This window comes from Bombina bombina, chromosome 6 (genome assembly GCF_027579735.1).
Source record: "Bombina bombina isolate aBomBom1 chromosome 6, aBomBom1.pri, whole genome shotgun sequence".
Taxonomy (NCBI): Eukaryota; Metazoa; Chordata; class Amphibia; order Anura; family Bombinatoridae; genus Bombina; species Bombina bombina.
Window position 1 is genome coordinate 214,310,179 of NC_069504.1, and position 24,722 is coordinate 214,334,900.

The 24,722-nt window shown below is 36.1% G+C and overlaps 1 protein-coding gene across 1 annotated transcript in view; it reads right to left on the minus strand.

Moving 5' to 3' along the window:
- The window catches only part of ADAMTS20 (ADAM metallopeptidase with thrombospondin type 1 motif 20), a 578,468-nt gene extending 554,154 nt beyond the window's left edge, over positions 1–24,314 (minus strand). Inside the window, 2 exon segments of the mRNA XM_053719202.1 lie at positions 11,077–11,432; positions 24,117–24,314. Of these exon segments, the coding sequence (XP_053575177.1) occupies positions 11,077–11,432; positions 24,117–24,207 (447 nt within the window). The 5' untranslated portion in view covers positions 24,208–24,314.
- Between the last annotated feature and the right edge of the window lie 408 nt (positions 24,315–24,722).

A 24,722-nucleotide genomic window follows, 5' to 3' on the forward strand; every position in this document is an offset into this window, starting at 1 on the left:
AATATAAAAAGACTGTGCACATTTAGTTAATGGAAGTAAATTGGAAAGTTGTTTAAAATGGCATGCTCTTTCTGAATAATGAAAGTTTAATTTTGAGTGAGTGTCCCTTTAAATAGACATAGCAGCTGGGCCAGGTGCTTGGGTCCAAAAGCAAGTTTTAAATACATAACAACAGATAGCAAGAGGAGGTGATACACAATTGCGGGTGTGATCCCTCAAAAAAAATAAACAGCTCTATTAATATATTTTATTTTTACCTTAATGTCCATTTCAGACAAGTGTCAACAAACTTGTTTGAAATATAAGAGCTAACAGGATATCTGAGAAACCAGTGGCACTTTTTCTTTTTTGGAAACAAAGAAGGCTGATGGTATATAGATAAATCCTATAAACATCTATAAGTCCGAAGCGGAAGTAACATTTTAGGAGCTGTGGCATCTGGAATTTGTCAACCTCTTTTTTTAATCAAGTTCAGAGCAGAGATTATAAAAAGCAGATCAGCAAACAGGGGACAACTAAAATAAGCACAAGTACATTTTTCAACCCCTGCCAGATCGGATATCTAGATACAATACTTTGTATTCCATTTTTCAAAAAAGCATAGTGATTACTAAAAAAAAAGTATTTAATTGGAAAACTCTCACAGTTCCTGATTATGTTAATACCAAACACAGCATTATATTAAAGGGATAGAAAACTCAAAATTGAAATAGACTTCCATTAGCAAAAAATGCTTCTAGTAAAAGTAATTACTGTTTTTCAGTGGCATACACACATATCCTGTTACAGCCAGAATTTAAAGGGGACATTCCGGTCAAAATTTAAATGCACATCGATGAATTGCCTCTTTGAATAGAAACAGATTTGCAATATAAATGTACTGGCAAAAATGCTTCTAGCAAAAGTTATCACTGTTTAGTAGTGTTAACATTTTTCTCTGCATGTGCAAGTGAAGCATACTTAGATATTCTCAGTGCACCAGCATTTTAAATACTTCAGCTGCTCAGTGGGACTTGTATCATATTAGCAATTAACAAACTGAATCATTATCACATGGTACAAGTACATTAGGCTCTCTGACCAAGTGCTGTGTTTAAAATGCTGGTGCACAAAGCATATTTAAATACACTTTTGAAACAGCTATAGCTTTTATTAGAAGCATGTTTGCTATTAAATGTATATTACAAAAATGCTTCTATCCAAAACTGTGAGGAATAGAAGAAAATAGAGGGGCGCCTCATGTGTAGGATCAACAGATATAAAAATCAGTAATAACAGTAGTAGAGCCAAATGGGTACTCACACACTTCACAAGCACACCAATGTGCTGGTAGTAGCAGGCTGCAGATTCAAATAGGTGTGGCAGCTCACCTCTCAGGTAGTACTGTGATGCTGGAGATGGAAAAGGAGACACAGAAAAAAAGCACTACATGTGCAGACTGTTAAAAATATAACAAACAATATTTTCAGTGGTACAGATGGTTACTCACATACTCCAGGAGCACACTTATGTGCTGGTAGAAACAAGCTGCAAATTTTAGGCAGGTGTAGCAGCTCACCCCAGATCAGATTTCTTAATGCTGTAATCAAATGGCTCCAATAGGTAACACAAAGTCCCAAAAAGGTAGAGAGACTCTTATGTATCAGCAGGGCAGTAGGTAGGTAAAGATATCCACTCAAAGGCGTATTTCCAGTAAAATACAAATATTTATTAAAAACAAAAGTTAAAAAACACAACAGAACAATTGCTGTGTTAGGTGGATAAAAAAGGGGTTGACAGTGACCCCAATAATGCAACGCGTTTCTCGGTTTTGCACCGTTTCATCAGGCATAAAAGTGTTCTTATTCCTACCTCTCCTGCCTCTGCTTTATATAGCCAGCTAACAAACATTATCCTCCTTTCAAAGGGGTGTGTTTAACAATTAATCACTGACACCTGTCTAAGGTGGCTAGTCTCCTAATTACAAAATGTTAAGGAAATCCAATGTACTTATATATGCAAGAAAACTGTCTATTTGTTGTTTATAATATACGTGTATATGTACAAAAGACTAGCTTTCTATCTGATAGGAGGATAAAGACTTTTTGGCTCCCCAAATACTACAACATAACAGCTTCTATAAAACATTTGGAACATATTGTTGGAGATATCATCACACTGTTTCCCATATGTATACGTACAGTGGGATTTGAATGACAGTCAGAAGGAATACGCCGATTGGTCCATGCTCCCTCAGGCTCCACGCCCAGTGTACCTATCGAATACCGTAAACAGGCAGGAGGACCCGGAAGTGACATCACGCCACACGTGGGTGAGACGAAAGATGCTGAATCCGCATGGTGTGGACGGACGAGGGTCCGGAAGAGCGCACAGAGGACCAAGGAGCTCAGGTCAGAGGTACTGGGGCACGGAGGGAGCGGAGGTACGCATAGTGTACATGGGCAACAAAAATTGATCACGGATTACCTGACTCTGTCATATATATATGTGGGACCTTCCTTGAATGCTGTTTTGCTGATTTGGCCACGTTGGGTCATAAGTTGTGAATTGGGGATACGCTGAGCATAGTGACTTAGTTAATGAATAGCGTATTATACAAAGAAAGATAAATATACAAAATATAACGCTTACCTTTGGTCTTTACTTTTTCCATGAGAGAGGGAGGCACAACATTGCAATTGCATTTTTTGATTACCACTGGGATCACAAAAAGAATACACATGTCTTTCTTATATCTGGACTTTAAGTTAAAGCAGTAAATAGTTTGTTTTGTTGCGTTGAACCATTTTTCTCTTTTTTGGATATTATTGGGGTCATTGTAAACCCCTTTTTTATCCACCTAACACAGCAATTGTTCTGTTGTGTTTTTTAACTTTTGTTTTTAATAAATATTTGTATTTTACTGGAAATACGCCTTTGAGTGGATATCTTTACCTACCTACTGCCCTGCTGATACATAAGAGTCTCTCTACCTTTTTGGGACTTTGTGTTACCTATTGGAGCCATTTGATTACAGCATTAAGAAATCTGATCTGGGGTGAGCTGCTACATCTGCCTAAAATTTGCAGCTTGTTTCTACCAGCACATAAGTGTGCTCATGGAGTATGTGAGTAACCATCTGTACCACTGAAAATATTGTTTGTTATATTTTTAACAGTCTGCACATGTAGTGCTTTTTTTCTGTGCCTCCTTTTCCATCTCCAGCATCACAGTACTACCTGAGAGGTGAGCTGCCACACCTATTTGAATCTGCAGCCTGCTACTACCAGCACATTGGTGTGCTTGTGAAGTGTGTGAGTACCCATGTGGCTCTACTACTGTTATTACTGATTTTTATATCTGTTGATCCTACACATGAGGCGCCCCTCTATTTTCTTCTATTCCTCATAGTTATACCCGGACCAGTCGGCGAGGAGGAGGCAGCCACCACAGGGCTTTTCCACTTGGTTTTGAAAAGGACTCATTTTTGCCTTGATTTTGTAATTATATTTGGACTTCCCTCATTTGAGAGGATTTTATTTAATTTTTCTTTTATTTTGTTTTATTTATTTTTTTATCTGTATTGTATACACAATTACCAATTTGCATTTTTTGAAAGAGTATATAGATTAATATCACTATCTATATTATCACTAGCGCCCCCTTACTTTGCTGTAAGGCTATATATACACATTTCTCTATCCAAAACTGAAATGCATCCACGTGGATTCCAATTTTGGTTGGAATATCCCTTTAAAGACCATGCTTGCTCAGAGAGATGGCAGTGGTGTCTATTGCTTCCGAAGACATAATTTGTGTCATACTAGCCACCATTGACTCTCTAAGAAGTTGAAGTGTTTGAATACTGGTGCACAGGCCATAACAGGATATGTGTGTATGCTGCAGAAAAACATTAATAAGTTTTATTAGAAGCATTTTTGCTAATGGAAGTATATTTCATTTTTTATCTTTCTATCCCTTTAAAAGGAAAAAAAAGAGCAAAAAGAAAATGCTCTAATAAGATAGACTATTTTATTATGACACTGTTGCTTCCATATAAAAATGTGTTTAACCCCAAAAACTAGGTTAAACAAATAGTTAAAATCAGCTTAAGAGCAGCAATCCCCTACTAGTTCTTAGATTAACACATTTAGGGCCATACTACAAGAGAGACGCTAGTTAGCGCTTTTACTCACACACAAACACCACCAGAAGTAAACTGTTATGGTAAACATTACAAGTTGAAAGTAAAATGTTTGTGCGCAATCGAAAGCAGATGCACGCTAACTTCAGGACTTTGGATATCACAACAATGCTAAAGTATTGTCCACATAGACTTCAATGAAGGGGTGAAACTGGAAAAAACCTAACACTTATTGCTTGCGTGCTAACCCAACAGGAGTTTAACCTACAGAGCTAACCCAAAGGTAGCTATGAATATTTCACATTCCAATGTGTTTAACATAGATGAAAATATTATTTTTAAATATATATTTATATATGTATCTGATTATTTTTGTAAAATAAATATCTTTACCTATATATCTATATGAATATATATAGGTATATACAAATATATATATATATATATATATATATATATATATATATATATATATATTTTAAATACATAGAACATTTTCCCATATGTGAAGAATATTGGAATGTAAAATATTTACAGTGCATACACAATAAAACATAATTAAATATTAAAAATATTAATTTTCTTATTTTCATGTATTTGAAAGAAAAGGGCTCCAAAGTATATATACATATGTATTTGTGTATACATGTCTATATATGTTTATATGTGTATATATGCATGAATATACATATATACACATATAAACAAAAATATGCATGTATCCACATCTATAAATATGTATATACATACATACACATGTATATGTATGTATATATCCATTATAGCCCTTTCTATTCAAATACCTTATCATAAACCATATACCTTTTTAAACCTTATAACTTTGTTTTTTTTAATATTTATATGAATCATTTTTATTAGATAGTGTACACAGGGCCGCCATCAGGGGGTGACAGGGGTGACTCCTGTCAGGGGCCCAATGGGCTTGGGGGGCCCCATGAGGCAAGAACTAAAAAAAAAAAAAAAAAAAAAAAAATTTTTTTTTTTTTTTAAATTTTGGCAGCCACCAGTGGGTACTACAGCAGAGTGCTAATTGAGCATGGGAAATGTTATTACAAGGAGTAGAGTATTAGCATTTGAGTGGATTTCTGAGTGTGCACTAAACCACTATGCACAATGTGAGACAGACTTGGCACTTTGTTTGTACAGTGTGTGCCTGAGTCAGACGGCAGATCACTTTCATTTGCAGAGGAGGTAGGACTTGGCAAATGTTTTTTATTTCTTTGTGCAATTTAAGATTGTAACTTCAGTGTGGTAGTAGTTGTATGGTGGGGCCAGGGGTCCATAAAAACACATTTTTTTAGCAGCAGTGTATTTATGATTATTTGACAATGCTGTAGAAATTCTATATTTAAAACCATGCAGAAATGTTTGCTCCTCAATACACAAATGATATATATATATATTACATTCCAGTTTACTGCCCCTTTATGCAAGGACTTTCCAGATACAAGGAGGCATTTTATCTAAGATTTTTACATCTGCATAACATGTTATACTCTCAGACTAAGATTGCTCAGTGTTGGAAATGAGACAGGTTAACTTAAAACTGTTCAGTTTACTCTACAGCTGACTTAATTTTGAAATGCATACCAACAAGCTTAAATCCTGCATTTAACCAGATCTAATGGTATGAGTACCACAGCTTATGGTTCCACCAAGACCATATAGAGTACAGCATTTTCAAAATCCACAAGTACAGCTGACAGATGGGAACATTTGTACACTATATTTGAAGTGGTGCTCTTGGTTGGGGAAAATATCAAACAAACATATGTCAACCTTTTAAAAGTACTTTTCTTCATCTAGCCATCTACCCAGATCATTAATGTACAATTTTGAATTCACAGAATTATTTTTGTTTACACATTTACAAATATGATTCTTTAAAAAGTGATCTCTTAATTTCTGCATTTTTTTTTATCATGCATGTCAAACACTGTTGATTTAGGGGATGCAAGGTGCATAAATGTTTCCTCCTGTGAGTATTTCTGTGGGTGTCTGTGTTTATGTCTTTGTGCTTTGGTTTGTGTCTCTATGAGTGTGTATGTATTTTTTCTGTTGGTATCTCTGTGAGCATGGGTGTGTATGTCTTTGTGCTTTTTCTGTGGATGTCTGTGAGGGTGAATGCATACGTCTTTGAGCTTTTTCTATGGGTGTCTCTGTGAGGGTGGGCGTGTGTTTGTCTTTGTGTATTTTCTCTGGATGCCTCTGTGAGGGTGGGTGTGTATGTCTCTGTTTTCTGTGGATGTCTCTGTGAGGATGTGTGTGTGTGTGTGTGTATCTATGTCTGTGTTTTCTGTGGATGTCTCTGTGAGGGTGTGTATTTTCTGTGGGTGTCTCTGTGAGGGTGTATGTATGTCTTTCTGTGTTTTCTGTGGGTGTCTTTGTGTGTGTGTGTATGTCTTTGTGTTTTTTCTGAGGCTGTCTCTGTTGGTGTTTCCTTGGGTGTATGTACAAGTTTGAGTTTGTGTGTGTGTGTCCATTGTCTGTTCCTTTTTAGGACATTTTGACCCTACTACTGATTATTCACATTTTTCTACAGACTTTGAGACTAATGAGACCTTTCCGGAAGTCACCAATCTACCATTTAACCTTTAAATTATTGTTTAGGCAGTTCAGGGCCCTTCCTTTCAGCCACTGCATGCTGTTGTCATCATTTAGTTGGCATCTTCCTTTACAAAAAGATAATAAGAACTCCATATTTTGTTTTCTAAATCTCCTTTTTTTTACAAAACTGTAGTTTACCTCATTACTTGTCAGGTCAATGTAAACAAGTGCTAAGTGTCTGTTTCTGAGTTTCTTTGTGTGTTTGCTAGAGTGTCTATATGTGAATCCTTATGTGTGAGTGTGTGTGTGTGTGTGTCAGTGTATGTTACTACCTTTACAACATTTCCAAGTTTAAATAGACACTTAAGAATAAAGTGCATATATGTTTTAGTCACTTGGTCAAAAATTGCACGTGTCAAAGGAGGGGGGGGGGCCCTGATCAATGGTTAAGTCAGGGGCCCCAAAATTTCTAGTGGCGGCCCTGAGTGTACATATGAGTTTAACTGTTATTTTTAATGTGTTTAATGCAACTTTTTTATCCCTAACCCTTTACATGAGGACTTAAGTCGAGCTAACCCAAAAAGTACAAACTGTAGTAGTGTTTACTTTCAACTTGTAATATGCCACAAGTTAACGTGGGCAATATCCTGAAAGTGCTAGCGTTAGACCGCCTCTTGTACAGCAACCAATCACCTGCTAGCTTCAAGTGATGCATTGCTGCTTATGAGCCTAACAAGGTATGCCTTTTGAGAAAGGACAACAAGAGAAATATGCAAATTTGATGACTAAGTAAATTAAAGTCTCTTCAAATTGCATGCTCTAACTGATTCTTGAATGTCCCTTTAATTTAGAACTGGAAACTTGTAATATAACAAAATAATTTTCTTGACTAAAAAATAAACAAAAAAGCCTCTCATAAACTGATATTAGCCTCTGTTAAACTCATGTGCATTGAGTACATTGATAGCAAATATTTATGGATTTCAACTTTCTGAAATGTATCCAAAAATATCAGCACTTAATGTAACTTTATAGATCACTAGAGAACCCCACCTCAAACACTTTGGCTGTGTCCTCAAATAAATATAATGACATTAATATATAAATAAATAAGCTATTGGAAGTATCACTGCTCACATTTTATTTAGTCTAAAGGATTGCAGTTTTCACCGACCACTAGCACACTAACACAAATATATATTTAGGATATTTATGCTAGTTATTTTAATAAAGAAACCAAGTCACAAGCAAGGATATATTTTTGTACTCCAAGAGGAATAGAGCAGATAAACAAGTGACCATTAACTGAATGTAGAGGGTAGAGATTAAGATGTATATAAAGATGAAATATTTATTTAAAAAAAAAAGATATAGATGCCTGATAAAGTGGGGTGTGCCTAACATCTGCAATGCAACTTCCTCAAAGCTACAAATTTGAGGTTTTTTTGCAGTGTAGGAAACAAAAACTCATGAAACCTATAGGGGCAAATTTATTAACCTCTGTAAGACCGCTGCTCAATAACTTGTCCGCCTGCTCTGAGGCCGCGGACAGTAATCAACCCTATCGTATACGATCGGGTTGATTGACACCCCCTGCTAGCGGCCACAAATCTGCAGGGGGCGGCATTGCACCAGCAGTTCACAAGAACTTCTGGTGCAATGATAAATGCAGACAGCGTATGCTGTCTGCATTTATCGATGTGCGGCGGATATGATACGTTACTTCATATCATGTCTGCTCACACATTGATAAATATGCCCCATAGAATAGACTTGGGTAGTGATACTATTGAAATGCATGTCTTGAAGAGCAATAGAAAAATGCTTTTAGCTGTATTTTGCAAAGCAAATACCAATTAATACTTTAAGAAAGAAAAGATAAACTACAAAATGAAAAAAAGACATTTTGAGCCCCATTTAACAAAGCTTGGATGGACAGGGTTCGCTTCTGCTATGCTAACCTGTCCGCCTGAGATCACAGAAAGCCGGCAGCAATACATTGCCTGCATGTATCATTGCACAAGTGTCTGCTAGTTGAAGTGTGAGTTGGGGTGCGAGTAGGGGTTGTCAATTACCTAAAGGGAATGGTGTATTCAAAGCAAAGATTATCATGAGAATAATATGGAGATGCATATTTATCCCCTTAAGGACAAATGACGGAATTATTCCGTCATGGTTGTCCGTGCCATAAGTACCCATGACGGAATAATTCCGTCATGTACTAAAATTAGCCCAGATCACTGTGGAACTGGCAATCGCAGGGTTAATGCTCTTGCTAGCTGCCTCAGCGTCTGAGGCAAACTAGCAACAGCAAATAACGATGCCCCAGCCCACGCGATCGATGTGACAGTCAATCACAGTGGTCATAATGTTGTTGCGAGATATAGATCCGCCTTCCTCCACCTCTGTTTGGTTTGTGAAGTGGAGAGAGATGGATCTTTGTTATTTTGAATGCTGTAAAAAAAATCAACGTATTTAGAAAAGTTACAATATCTGCTTTACCCAGTCCTTAAATTTATTTTGAATTACTTTTCTTAACCTGCACTAAGTATGTACACATTATTATCACCAAAACTGTGAAAAAGTTGCGTTTTTTTATTTAATTTTTTTTTTTTTGGTATTATAACAAATGAGAACTTATATATGTATATGTCACATTAAATTAAAGTCCTTTTTGTCATTTAAAAAATGGTATACAATATGTGTTGGTGCAATAAATGAGAAAGATGGAAATTTTGGTTGAACACACATAGCAAAAATGCAAAAATTGCTTTGGTCCTTAACCGCAAGACAAGCAACTGAAGCTTGGTCCTTAAGGGGTTAAAGGTATAATATGGAATATAGAAGAGTTAAGCCTGGAGTTTGCACTTCCATTTTTAACTAGAAATAAAATGCCCACCATTTTCAGAATTAAATTGCAGGTAAAGGGCACACAATAAATAATGATAGTATAGGGTAAAATATTTTTTTGTTTCACTTCATATAATTAAACATTTTATATTACAAACTGTTTAATGTCACTTTTTAATTGAAACATTTTAAATAAAACTTGTGCATATTACCTCTAGGGACATTGCAGTTATAAATTAAAGTCCTCTATACTATAAGATGATTCTTAAAGCGACATGCATCTTTGAATAGAAACATATAGCAAAAAAAACTTCTAGTAGAAGTTATCACTGTTTTAAGTGTTAACATTTCTCTGTGCATGTGAAAAATAACTAGATATTCTCAGTGCACCAGCATTTTAAATACTGCAGCTGCTCACATTGAGTCTTTACCAGATGGTACAAGCACCTTAGGTGCTCTGAGCAAGTGCTATGTTTAAAATGCTGGTGCACGGTGCATACTCAAATACACTTTTGAAACTGCTATAGCTTTTATTACAAGTGTTTTTGCTAACACATATATATTACAAAAATGCTTCTATTCAAAACCAAAATGCATCCAAGTGCATTCCAATTTTGTCTGGAATTTCCCTATAAATTAATATAAAATCTGTTAATGTTTCTTCACAAATGCTACTGTTAAATTTTGTTTTTAATTTTTACCATTTTCTCTGCCTCCAGAGATTCCTGGTAGTGTATTCCTACAAGCTCATGAGACATACATGCATGTACCGGAGCAGACAATCATACAGGCTGCTGACGTATGCATAAAGTCTGTCTGCTACTAGCCTAGAAGACACCAACATACTTTAAATAAAAACAGCAGTGTCCCTATTACAGGAAAACAAATCAACATCATTTAAATTAATTTAAGAGTCATGTAAAAGATTACATCACCATGTTTAAGTTTTCCACTCCAAAATATAACATACAGCAGCAACTTTCACGCAACTTGCATCTCAAAACCAAAAGCACTTAGCCCAGCAGGAACTGTGATCTTGTGAGGTCACTTAAGCCTGGAGGATCCGGCACAAAATAAAGTTTTTCCAGCTGTTCCAAGTTTTAAAAACATTTCCATATGCCCTCATGCTATTTCTCCTTACATCAACACACGTGGTATTTTGTTCTATATAAATAATACCATGTCAGTAGACTTTATCAGTTTCTTTTTTGTAGTAAAAGTCAACAGTACATGCACAAAAACATTCAAATTCCATAAAGTCTTAAATAACAAGAAAAAGGTGTTAGGCAAGGAAAACAATTAATAAGCATTAACTCATTGACTACTCACAGGGCATATTTTGGCCTAGGACAACTAGGCCTGTGCCTATGGCAGCAGGATTTGGGTGTGGGCAGCACATTTTGATGAGTAGTTCTTTCCCACAAATCACTTTTATCTTGATTCATTCAAAGGCACCTTTAATTTAAAACAACTTGCTTTTCCTCATGCTCAAAATGGCAACCAATATTTTAGAAATGACCAATAAAATAACTCACCATGCCCCCACATAGACTAAATACAGCAGTATTGGTTTCCAAAGCATTGACGTGTCCTTTGAAGAAGCAGTGTCTGAGGTCTGAGAAGTCATAATGAAATTCACTTTGGTTTCCAATATGGATAACTCTATAAGAGTCGGCAATAAAATCGGTGTCCATGGTAAGGTTGAACTGGAAGAGCTGTCCATAAGCACTGAATCGATAATGCGTCCTGTGGACAGGTGGTTCTGAGACGTTAGTCTCTAGACTTCTTTTCTTTCTTCGGAAATGATGAGTGTGTGGAAAGTCTTCCCCAAAATCATTTATTCGTGTGGGTGTTATAATCTCATATGATGGAAGGTTCTTTACGAAACTGGCTGTAAAATAATATACAATAATAAGATTAGTTTTATTATAATATTAATAAAGTCAATATTATAGCAAACTGTTTTTTTCTCACGAGTAATAAAATCCAATTTCTAGGTGTAATTTACATAGAAATTTAAATGATACAGAAAACACACACACACAAAAAACATTTTCAGTTATGTTACCAAAAAACAGGGTTCCATAAGGGTTATACTAACCAGTATAGAGCTGATATATCTCATGTGGTTTTCATAGGTTTTCAAATACAAGACCATGCCATTCCATTACAAAAAACAGTAAGCGTGTAGGTTTCCAGTGCCTTTCCACTGTATTAATTAAAAAATACTTTACATTGAGAGAATGCAACTATTACCATTCATCAGATAACACCTTTCAAACACCTTTTTTTTTACTTTTCTACTACAACAGCTCTGTACCCCTTTGAGCAGTACCTTCGGGCTGTGTGCACATTTTTTTTTTCAATGTTTAAATTGGTCAGGTAAAAATCTTACTAAACAAGAATGTTTCCTGATTTAATAAAATGTAAAATTAACAAAGTCACTATGTTAAATTATGACATTAATAAAAAGATTAGAGCTGCAGAATCTGTTGGCGCTCTACAAATAACCGATAATAATAAAAGATTAAATTACACAAAATGATGTGATTGCTAATTGCACTCATCATTAATTGATATTAAAGTGATTGCAAATGCTGGTATTTCAAAAATGCTAGGATTTATCAGTGAAGTAAATAAAAGGTATATGTGGGATGTGTTAGAAGCGCATAAAAAAGGCCAGGTCTATTTGGGAATATTAAAATATCACAAATTTAATATCACAAATATACAAATGTTAACAAATAATACATATATTACAAAAGCATAAAAGTACATGGATCCATAGTACTTAATAAAAACCAAATAACAGTAGAAATGATAAGAGGTACAAAAATACAAGTTGTACAAGAGGATAAAAACAATTTAAAAACAATTAGAGAATACGTTCAGGATAATGAGTTAGCCCCTGGGGGATTTATGGGCACAAGGCTAGATAAAATATGAGACTGTAAAAATGCGAGATACAGTTACAGTCTCATATTTTATCTAGCCTTGTGCCCATAAATCCCCCAGGGGCTAACTCATTATCCTGAACGTATTCTCTAATTGTTTTTAAATTGTTTTTATCCTCTTGTACAACTTGTATTTTTGTACATCTTATCATTTCTACTGTTATTTGGTTTTTATTAAGTACTGTGGATCCATGTACTTTTATGCTTTTGTAATATATGTATTATTTGTTAACATTTGTATATTTGTGATATTAAATTTGTGATATTTTAATATTCCCAAATAGACCTGGCCTTTTTTAGGCGCTCCAAACACATCCCACATATTCGTTCTCTCCCTTGGGTATCTAGAGACCCAATGTTATAGGAGCTTGGGTCCTGTAAGTTAGTGCCGTCGGATAGATATTAAGTAAATAAAAGGTACCTTCACTCATAAACTAAATCAGCAGAAAAAATACCTTTATTTTTAGCCTCTGTTATACCTAAACTAAGTATCTACAGCCACTCATGGCAAAACTCATTTTCCACTGTTTCCACTATTTAGCCAATATCAATGCTAGATATACGGCACAATACCGTATCTGGTATTAACCTCTTAAGGACATATGACGGAATTTTTCCGTCATAAAACAATTGAGCAAACTGAAAGCTGTGTCCTTAAAGGGTTAAAAGTGAATGATTGCAAATTTTGATCAAAGTCCCTTAACGCAGCCAAATTGTTTTTAGTGTACCCTGTACTTGTAATGGATAACACAGAGAGCATTAAGTTACAGTTAAAGGAACAGTCTAGTCAAAATTAAACTTTAATGATTCAGGCAGGGCATGCAATTTTAAACAACTTTACAATTTCAACAAACTTGCTTTTATCTCTTGGTATTCTTTGTTGAAGGCTAAACCCAAGTAGGCACATATGCTAATTGCTAAGCCCTTAAAGGCCACCTCTTATCTCAGTGCATTTTGACCATTTCTCACAGCTAGACAGCGCTAGTTCAAGTGTGATCACTCCCGTGGAGTTAATTATGAATCACCACTGATTGGCTAAAAGGCAAGTCTGTCAAAAGAACTGAAATAATGTGCAGCTTGCAGAGACTTAGATACAAGGTAATCGTAGAAGTAAAAAGTGTATTAATATAACATTGTTGGTTATATAAAAATATGGAATGGGTAATATAAATGGATTATCTGTTTAAGCAATAAAGATTCTGGAGTATACTGACCCTTTAAGTGTTGTGTTCATGAGAAATCCAAAATAAATCTTTAAAATTTAGTGGTTTTTAAGCCCTGAAGTAAATAGTTATTGCTGGCTTGTTTTCAGTTTGCATAACAAAAAATCAATACAATGCTAGGAAATAAAAAATATTCAGGAAACAAAGGTGTAATAATGAAAAGGTTTTGTGGAAGAATTAAATGGGTATGGTATATGACATGGAGTGGTACTGGAAGGAGCAAAAGGTGTATGTGTGTTGTTGATACGTCTCAGGAGTGTCCTCCAGTAATGTTAGTGTATTTATCAGCAGCAGTTGCCACCAACTTGTTACGTATTGTAGTTATGAATATTAATAATTAATAGCAGTATAAAATTATTGTCAGCAATATTTACAATTAATATAGCAGAATTTTGTCAATATACTCCAAAATATCACTAGATATCTATAAATTTGACAAATAATATATTATTGTTACAAAAGTAAATTCTGATCAGTTAATCTTTATATCCACCTTGATTATATTTATGTAGTAGCTGAATGTCACCTATGACCAGTTATATCTATCTATTTATCAACACAATATTAAAATATAAAGATGGCTATAGAAATATTTAGATGAATTACTATTCATTAGGTATTGTCTATTATTCCAGGTATGGACACAATATTTCTATAAATAACCTTAACTCAAAATAAATAACGTAACAAATATTCCACATGAATTATACTAGAACAATTTATAAATAGCCAGAAAGTTTAACCAATTCAATATATATAGATTGTTTATCAACTTTTGTACTCACCTATGTTTAAATCTCACAATGAAATCTTAGCTTAACTCCCACAATCTAATGTAATTTCCAGGGAAATATAATTCACTATTTTCAACCAAAAAAAATCTAATATACTTCACTTAAACCCAGAGATTATTATAGAATTATCAATTCAACACAATAGCCAATTTATGTGTTTCATTCTCTTGGTATCATTTGTTGAAGGAGCAGCAATGCAGTACTGGTTTTAAACTGAACACATGGGTAAGCCAATAACAATTGTTATATATCTACAGCCACCAATCAACATCTAGAACCTGCTGCTCCTGAGCTAACCTAGATAAACCTTTCAGCAAAGGATAATAAGAGAAGGAAGCAAATAAAATAATAGAAGTAAATTGGAAAGTTGTTTAAAATGGTATTCTCTATCTGAAACATGAAAGAAACATTTTGGGTTTCAAGTCCCTATAACTTCTTAAGGACCACAGCACTTTTCCATTTTCTGACCATTTGGGACCAAGGCTATTTTTACATTTTTGCTGTGTTTGTGTTTAGCTGTAATTTTCCTCTTACTCATTTACTGTACCCACACATATTATATACCGTTTTTCTCGCCATTAAATGGACTTTCTAAAGATACCATTATTTTCATCATATCATATCATTATTTTCCTCACATCTACAACCACCAAAAAAACATGCTAAATAGTTTCTAAATTTTGTCCTGAGTTTAGAAATATCCAATGCTTACATGTTCTATGCTTTTTTTGCAATTTATAGGGCAATAAATACAAGTAGCACTTTGCTATTTCCAAACCACTTTTTTTCAAAATGAGCGAGTTACATTGGAACACTGATATCTGTCAGGAATCCCTGAATATCCCTTGACATGTACATATTTTTTTAGTAGACAACCTAAAGTATTGATCTAGGCTCATTTTGGAATATTTCATGCCACCATTTCACCGCCAAATGCGATCAAATAAAAAAAATTTGTTCACTTTTTCACAATTTTTTCACAATCTTTAGGTTTCTCACTGAAATTATTTACAAACAGCTTGTGCAATTATGGCACAAATGCTTGTAAATGGTTCTCTTGGATCCTCTTTGTTCAGAAATAGCAGACATATATGGCTTTGGCGTTGCTTTTTGATAATTAGAAGGCTGCTAAATGTGTATTATGCCCAGCAGTGAAGGGGTTAATTAGGGAGCTTGTAGGGTTAATTATAGCTTTAGTGTAGTGTAGTAGACAACCCAAAGTATTGATCTAGGCCCATTTTGGTATATGTCATGCCACCATTTCACCGCCAAATACAATCAAATAAAAAAAACGTAAAATGTTTCACAATTTTAGGTTTCTGATATTATTTACAAACAGCTTGTGCAATTATGGCACAAATGGTTGTAAAAGCTTCTCTGGGATCCCCTGTGTTCAGAAATAGCAGACATACTGTATATGGCTTTGGCGTTGAATTTGGTAATAAAAAGGCTGCTACATGCTGCCGGGCACCACACTTGTATTGTGCCCAGCAGTGATGGGGTTAATTAGGTAGCTTGTAGGGTTAATTTTAGCTTTAGTGTAGAGATCAACCTCCCACATGACCCCCTGAACTCTCCCTGACCCCCCTAAAATAGCTCTCTCCCCCCCCCTACCTTACAATTGTCACCACCATTTTAAGTACTGGCAGAAAGTCTGCCAGTACTAAAATAAAAAGCATTTTTAATTTTTTTTTAAATTTTTTTATTTTTTTAATTGATTCTGCAGTGTTTGATCCCCTCTTAGCCCCCAACCTCCCTGATCCCCCCATACAGCTCCCTAACCCTCCCCCCTCTAGCTATTTTCTGCCATCTTGGGTACTGGCAGCTGTCTGCCAGTACCCAGTTTGCCCCTAAATACTGTGTATTTTAATTATTTATTTTTATAAACAATATTTTCTGTAGTGTAGCTGCCCCCCCCCCTCGATATCCTACCTCCCTCGCCCTCCCAGATCTCTTTCCCAACCCCAGGAGAGCCCCACCATCGTTACATTCATTTTTTTTTTTTTATGAAAATCTTGCTGATCGCCGCGCATGCATGCGCCCCCCTCGCTGCTTCCGCCGACAACAGGTAACATAATCAGGAAGTGATCAGACAGGAAGGACATTGATGGGCTGCCCACCGGCCTCACAACTGATGCTCCCACCCACCAACGCTTGGCGACATCAATGCACAATGCAGAGAGGGCTACAGAGTGTCTCTCTCTGCATCGGACTACTAAAATTGTTATTGTAGGATGCCTCAATATCGAGGCATCACTGCAATAACAGGAAAGCGGCTGGAAGTGATCAGGCTCACTTCCACCGCTTTCAAAGACCAACGTCGTACAGGGTACGTCCTTGGTCGTTAACTGCATTTTTTTGCAGGACGTACTCCATACGTCGTTGGTCGTTAAGGGGTTAAGCAACTTTTTAATGTACTCCTATTATTAATTTTTCTAAATGTAGCCACCAATCAGAAAGAGCTACCCAGGTTCTGAACTAAAAATGGGCAGGCTCCTAAGCTTACATTCCTGCTTTTTCAACTAAAGATACCAGGAAAACAAAGAAAAAATGATAATAGGAGTAAACTAAAAAGAAAAAAGTTGGGTTTCATATCCCTTTAAAGCATGCAGTTTTAAGAAAAGTTTCAATTTAATGATATTACCTATTATTGTGTGCTCTTTTTATCCTTTATTGACAAACAAGCCTAGGTAGGTTAAGAAGCAGCAAACCACTCCTAGAAGCTAGATGGTGATTGCGGCTACACACATATGCCTCTTGTCAATGGCTCACCACATGTGTACAGCTAGCTCCCAATGTGCTTTGGTGCTGTAGAGCAGAATTTAATACATTGTTAAATGCAATAATAAAATGAGCTGACACATTTTATGTCCCTTTAAGTATCTTGTGCTTTATGCAAAACAGGGTTAAGGAAACAATACCAGAATAAGTAGTTGCGACATACAAAAATAGTAATTAAACAATAATCAATATAGAATAAAATAAACTTAACTTAGCACCAGTCTAACAAAGAGGATCACTTTGTACTTTTTACTAAACGTCTAGCAGTTTGTCCTTTGCTAGTAAATACACTTACGGCTAGATTTAGAGTTCGGAGGTAAAAGGGCTGTTAACGCTCCGCGGGTTTTTTTCTGGCCGCACCATAAATTTAACTCTGGTATCGAGAGTTCAAACAAATGCTGCGTTAGGCTCCAAAAAAGGAGCGTAGAGCATTTTTACCGCAAATACAACTCTCGATACCAGAGTTGCTTACGGACGCGGCCGGCCTCAAAAACGTGCTCGTGCACGATTCTCCCATAGGAAACAATGGGGCTGTTTGAGCTGAAAAAAAACCTAACACCTGCAAAAAAGCCGCGTTCAGCTCCTAACGCAGCCCCATTGTTTCCTATGGGGAAACACTTCCTACGTCTGCACCTAACACCCTAACATGAACCCCGAGTCTAAACACCCCTAACCTTACACTTATTAACCCCTAATCTGCCGCCCCCGCCATCGCTGACCCCTGCATTACACTTTTAACCCCTAATCTGCCGCTCCGTAAACCGCCGCAACCTACGTTATCCCTATGTACCCCTAATCTGCTGCCCTAACATCGCCGACCCCTATATTATATTTATTAACCCCTAACCTGCCCCCCACAACGTCGCCGACACCTACCTACACTTATTAACCCCTAATCTGCCGAGCGGACCTGAGCGCTACTATAATAAAGTTATTAACCCCTAATCCGCCTCACTAACCCTATCATAAATAGTATTAACCCCTAATCTGCCCTCCCTAACATCGCCGACACCTACCTTCAATTATTAACCCCTAATCTGCCGATCGGAGCTCACCGCTATTCTAATAAATGTATTAACCCCTAAAGCTAAGTCTAACCCTAACACTAACACCCCCCTAAGTTAAATATAATTTTTATCTAACGAAATAAATTAACTCTTATTAAATAAATGATTCCTATTTAAAGCTAAATACTTACCTGTAAAATAAATCCTAATATAGCTACAATATAAATTACATTTATATTATAGCTATTTTAGGATTAATATTTATTTTACAGGTAACTTTGTATTTATTTTAACCAGGTACAATAGCTATTAAATAGTTAAGAACTATTTAATAGTTACCTAGTTAAAATAATTACAAATTTACCTGTAAAATAAATCCTAACCTAAGATATAATTAAACCTAACACTACCCTATCAATAAAATAATTAAATAAACTACCTACAATTACCTACAATTAACCTAACACTACACTATCAATAAATTAATTAAACACAATTGCTACAAATAAATACAATTAAATCAACTATCTAAAGTACAAAAAATAAAAAAGAACTAAGTTACAGAAAATAAAAAAATATTTACAAACATAAGAAAAATATTACAACAATTTTAAACTAATTACACCTACTCTAAGCCCCCTAATAAAATAACAAAGACCCCCAAAATAAAAAATTCCCTACCCTATTCTAAAATACAAAAATTACAAGCTCTTTTACCTTACCAGCCCTGAACAGGGCCCTTTGCGGGGCATGCCCCAAGAAGTTCAGCTCTTTTGCCTGTAAAAAAAAACATACAATACCCCCCCCCAACATTACAACCCACCACCCACATACCCCTAATCTAACCCAAACCCCCCTTAAATAAACCTAACACTAAGCCCCTGATGATCTTCCTACCTTGTCTTCACCATGCCAGGTTCACCGATCCGTCCTGGCTCCAAGATCTTCATCCAACCCAAGCGGGGGCTAGACATCCACTGAAGAAGTCCAGAAGAGGGTCCAAAGTCTTCCTCCTATCCGGCAAGAAGAGGACATCCGGACCGGCAAACATCTTCTCCAAGCGGCATCTTCTATGTTCTTCCATCCGATGACGACCGGCTCCATCTTGAAGACCTCCAGCGCGGATCCATCCTCTTCTTCCGACGACTAGACGACTAATGACGGTTCCTTTAAGGGACGTCATCCAAGATGGCGTCCCTCGAATTCCGATTGGCTGATAGGATTCTATCAGCCAATCGGAATTAAGGTAGGAATTTTCTGATTGGCTGATGGAATCAGCCAATCAGAATCAAGTTCAATCCGATTGGCTGATCCAATCAGCCAATCAGATTGAGCTCGCATTCTATTGGCTGATCGGAACAGCCAATAGAATGCGAGCTCAATCTGATTGGCTGATTGGATCAGCCAATCGGATTGAACTTGATTCTGATTGGCTGATTCCATCAGCCAATCAGAAAATTCCTACCTTAATTCCGATTGGCTGATAGAATCCTATCAGCCAATCGGAATTCGAGGGACGCCATCTTGGATGACGTCCCTTAAAGGAACCGTCATTCGTCGTCTAGTCGTCGGAAGAAGAGGATGGATCCGCGCTGGAGGTCTTCAAGATGGAGCCGGTCGTCATCGGATGGAAGAACATAGAAGATGCCGCTTGGAGAAGATGTTTGCCGGTCCGGATGTCCTCTTCTTGCCGGATAGGAGGAAGACTTTGGACCCTCTTCTGGACTTCTTCAGTGGATGTCTAGCCCCCGCTTGGGTTGGATGAAGATCTTGGAGCCAGGACGGATCGGTGAACCTGGCATGGTGAAGACAAGGTAGGAAGATCATCAGGGGCTTAGTGTTAGGTTTATTTAAGGGGGGTTTGGGTTAGATTAGGGGTATGTGGGTGGTGGGTTGTAATGTTGGGGGGGGGGGTATTGTATGTTTTTTTTTACAGGCAAAAGAGCTGAACTTCTTGGGGCATGCCCCGCAAAGGGCCCTGTTCAGGGCTGGTAAGGTAAAAGAGCTTGTAATTTTTGTATTTTAGAATAGGGTAGGGAATTTATTATTTTGGGGGTCTTTGTTATTTTATTAGGGGGCTTAGAGTAGGTGTAATTAGTTTAAAATTGTTGTAATATTTTTCTTATGTTTGTAAATATTTTTTTATTTTCTGTAACTTAGTTCTTTTTTATTTTTTGTACTTTAGATAGTTTATTTAATTGTATTTATTTGTAGCAATTGTGTTTAATTAATTTATTGATAGTGTAGTGTTAGGTTAATTGTAGGTAATTGTAGGTAGTTTATTTAATTATTTTATTGATAGGGTAGTGTTAGGTTTAATTATATCTTAGGTTAGGATTTATTTTACAGGTAAATTTGTAATTATTTTAACTAGGTAACTATTAAATAGTTCTTAACTATTTAATAGCTATTGTACCTGGTAAAATAAATACCAAGTTGCCTGTAAAATAAATATTAATCCTAAAATAGCTATAATATAATTATAATTTATATTGTAGCTATATTAGGATTTATTTTACAGGTAAGTATTTAGCTTTAAATAGGAATCATTTATTTAATAAGAGTTAATTTATTTCGTTAGATAAAAATTATATTTAACTTAGGGGGGTGTTAGTGTTAGGGTTAGACTTAGCTTTAGGGGTTAATACATTTATTAGAATAGCGGTGAGCTCCGGTCGGCAGATTAGGGGTTAATAATTGAAGGTAGGTGTCGGCGATGTTAGGGAGGGCAGATTAGGGGTTAATACTATTTATGATAGGGTTAGTGAGGCGGATTAGGGGTTAATAACTTTATTATAGTAGCGCTCAGGTCCGCTCGGCAGATTAGGGGTTAATAAGTGTAGGTAGGTGTCGGCGACGTTGTGGGGGGCAGATTAGGGGTTAATAAATATAACATAGGGGTCGGCGATGTTAGGGGCAGAAGATTAGGGGTACATAGGGATAACGTAGGTGGCGGCGATTTGCGGTCGGAAGATTAGGGGTTAATTATTGTAAGTAGCTGGCGGCGACGTTGTGTGGGGCAAGTTAGGGGTTAATAAATATAATATAGGGGTCGGCGGGGTTAGGGGCAGCAGATTAGGGGTACATAAGTATAACGTAGGTGGCGGTCGGCAGATTAGGGGTTAAAAATTTTAATCGAGTGGCGGCGGTGTGGGGGGAGCTCGGTTTAGGGGTACATAGGTAGTTTATGGGTGTTAGTGTACTTTAGGGTACAGTAGTTAAGAGCTTTATAAACCGGCGTTAGCCAGAAAGCTCTTAACTCCTGCTATTTTCAGGCGGCTGGAATCTTGTCGTTAGAGCTCTAACGCTCACTGCAGAAACGACTCTAAATACCAGCATTAGAAAGATCCCATTGAAAAGATAGGCTACGCAAATGGCGTAGGGGGATCTGCGGTATGGAAAAGTCGCGGCTGTAAAGTGAGCGTTAGACCCTTTAATCACTGACTCCAAATACCAGCGGGCGCCCAAAACCAGCGTTAGGAGCCTCTAACGCTGGTTTTGACGGCTACCGCCGAACTCTAAATCTAGGCCTTAGATTTTACACAATTGGTAGAGTCCTAAAGAAAACATATTTGTGTATTCTGTGGTAGAAGAACATACACAACAAAGGATGGCAGTAAAGGTAGAATTGGTCACCTGTTATCCGTCACTATCTAGAAGCAGCTAGGGAGTTGAGCGTCCATCTTAAAAGATCAATTTAATGACTTCTGATATGTTAAAAGAGAAGTAATTTGCAAAATAAAAGAATTTGGCATGCAAATAAGATGGGTTATGCATAAACCTGACATATACCTAGTACATACATGTGGGACATGTCATACACATTACAAGCATTTCACAATTAAAATCTCTCTTAAAAGGACATGAAACACATTTTCTTTTATGCTTTGGATACAATTTTAAACAGCTTCCCAATTTACTTATTTTATCTAATTTTCTTCGCTCTCTTGGTAGCCTTTGCTAAAAAGCATATTGAATTCAGAAGCTGGGAGCTAGCTGCTGATTGTGGCTGCACATATATGCCTCTTGTAATTGGCTCACCAGTGTTCAACTAACTCATAAAAGTGCATTGCCACTCTTTCGAAAAAGTATACCAAGAGAATGAAGAAAAATTGATAATAGAAATAAATGGAAAAGTTGTTTACAAATGCATGGGCTATCTGAATCATGAAAGACTAATTTTGGAATTCATGTCCTTTTAAGTCAAAGGTTGGGAAGGGATCTGCAGTAAATACCTTGTAATTACAACATGTTTCTGCAGACTTCCAATAAATCAATATATCAGCAAAATCTACAATTTATTTTTAATGGTCAAACTCCAAGCACTCATTTCCTTATTTGGAGTAGCCAGTCCGGTCTTGCCACTGTCACTGTGCAAATAAAATAAATGTTTTGGTTTCAGCAGAAATGATAAGAAAGTAAACTGCAATTTTAAGAGAGATTTGAAGTAAGTTTTGGCGTGTTAAACTTGCCATGTGATCTTTCATGACTGGGAAATTCATGTGTTTCAGACTCAAATTACAGGAAAAGGTGGCAAAATAAAAAATAAAAGTTGTTTAACTATGTATAATTACACATTTTATATTACAATCTCAAAGTATTTACTGTCCCTTCAACTGTAGGAAATAAGTTCAACCAACAATGATGATTAACCATACAAAAATCAGCTGCCCTACAAATAAAATGCTGTTACTACTCGTATCACCCTTTGATTTAAAAAAAATGTGAACAGTCAACCATGAATAAACCGTGGTAAATGACAAAATTGCAACTGTATAAATTAAAATACCATATTCCTTCAATACATGTGGTAGTATTGTTCAGTATGTGACATAACAGTTTGTTATGTATAACAAATATTCTGCATTCCTGAACAGTGATACGCAACCATACTGTATTGTACAGCTACACTAGTATGCAGCACCTGACGGGCAACTGTCACTGAAGATGGGGTGTGAACAACTTTATTAAAAAGTTACATAAATAGCTAAATATTTACTACTAAATGTGTGTCTGTATATATATATATATATATATATATATATATATATATATATATATATATGCGTTCATTTATGTTTATATGGGCTACAAACACATAAGCATGCTTTTTAACTTTACTCATGCATTTTTCATTGTAAGAACGATTGGAGTACTAGTAATGTTTAGAAATGAGTCAATAGTGTCACAAAACTAGAAAAGAGAAAAATTACTATAGAACATGCTGTGTATATTGCAACTACTATATAAACATTTTGTATTACATTTACTGTTTTTCCTGCATATATTTACTCACTATGTAAAATATAAATATCTTCAGTCATTATAACTGGATTTATCAATACACATCCCTAAAGATCAGTTATTCATTGTCAGAAATCCATGGGTCCCAGTACTTGGCTACCTTATAGTTGTCACAGAACTAGTACTGAAGATTATGTCCAAAAATGGGTTCATGAGAGGTTTATAAAAGTATTAAATGTAAATATGTAAAACATTTCAACCATGTAATTGATGTAGGCAAATTGAAGGCAAATCCTAAATAAAAAGACTGTATCTTTCCTATCTCTAACTATATACTGTACATTGTAAGTCACCTTAGTTTGTCACTTTAAAAGTAAGTCACTGGTGTCACATCCTCAATAGTTGGATAATCACTGTATAGAGTATCTATATAGACATAGAGGACACATTTGGAGTTTGCAGAAATGATTTCCATTCATTTTCCATGTGCTACAGAATAGTAAGGGGAAGAATCCCATTTCAGTGCACTGATTTTTGTGATTATGTTTCATGTCACTGCCTTATTTCGTTACCTTGTTTGGGGTGAAGACGGCTTTCCCAAGAGCGAGTTTGCAGAACGCAAAGATGACAGATGAGACCGGCAAGCCACTTTGTAACCAGCATGTTCAGATAGTTCAAGTGAATAAAGAGAAAGAACTATGACAGGATTCCACCCCTTCCTTCTTCCCCCAGCCTGAGCCCCTCAGATCCCCCCTTGCAGCCCTCACTATGCACAGTATACCGGTGCTCTATCAGTTTAGGTTCCCCCAGCACTCTGTGTTTCCCTCAGCCTTCTGCAATCATTGGAACTCCCCCCGCCTGCCTCTTCCATGTTACTCCTCCTAACCTCCCTCCCTTGTTCTCTTTGACTCTACCTTTATTTAAGGTGGATTATATTAGTTGTTACTGGCTAAAGAAAGTACTGAAAAGAAAAAAATGGATTTAATAAGTAGAACCAACAGTGTTGTTTGTATCATTTTTAAACTTGAAATTAACTGTACAAAGTAGATGCTTTCTTAAAATATATATTTCTCTGACCTTAAAGGGACAGTATACACTCATTTTCATATAACTGCATGTAATAGACACTACTTTAAAGAATAAGATGCACAGATACTGATATAAAAATCCAGTATAAA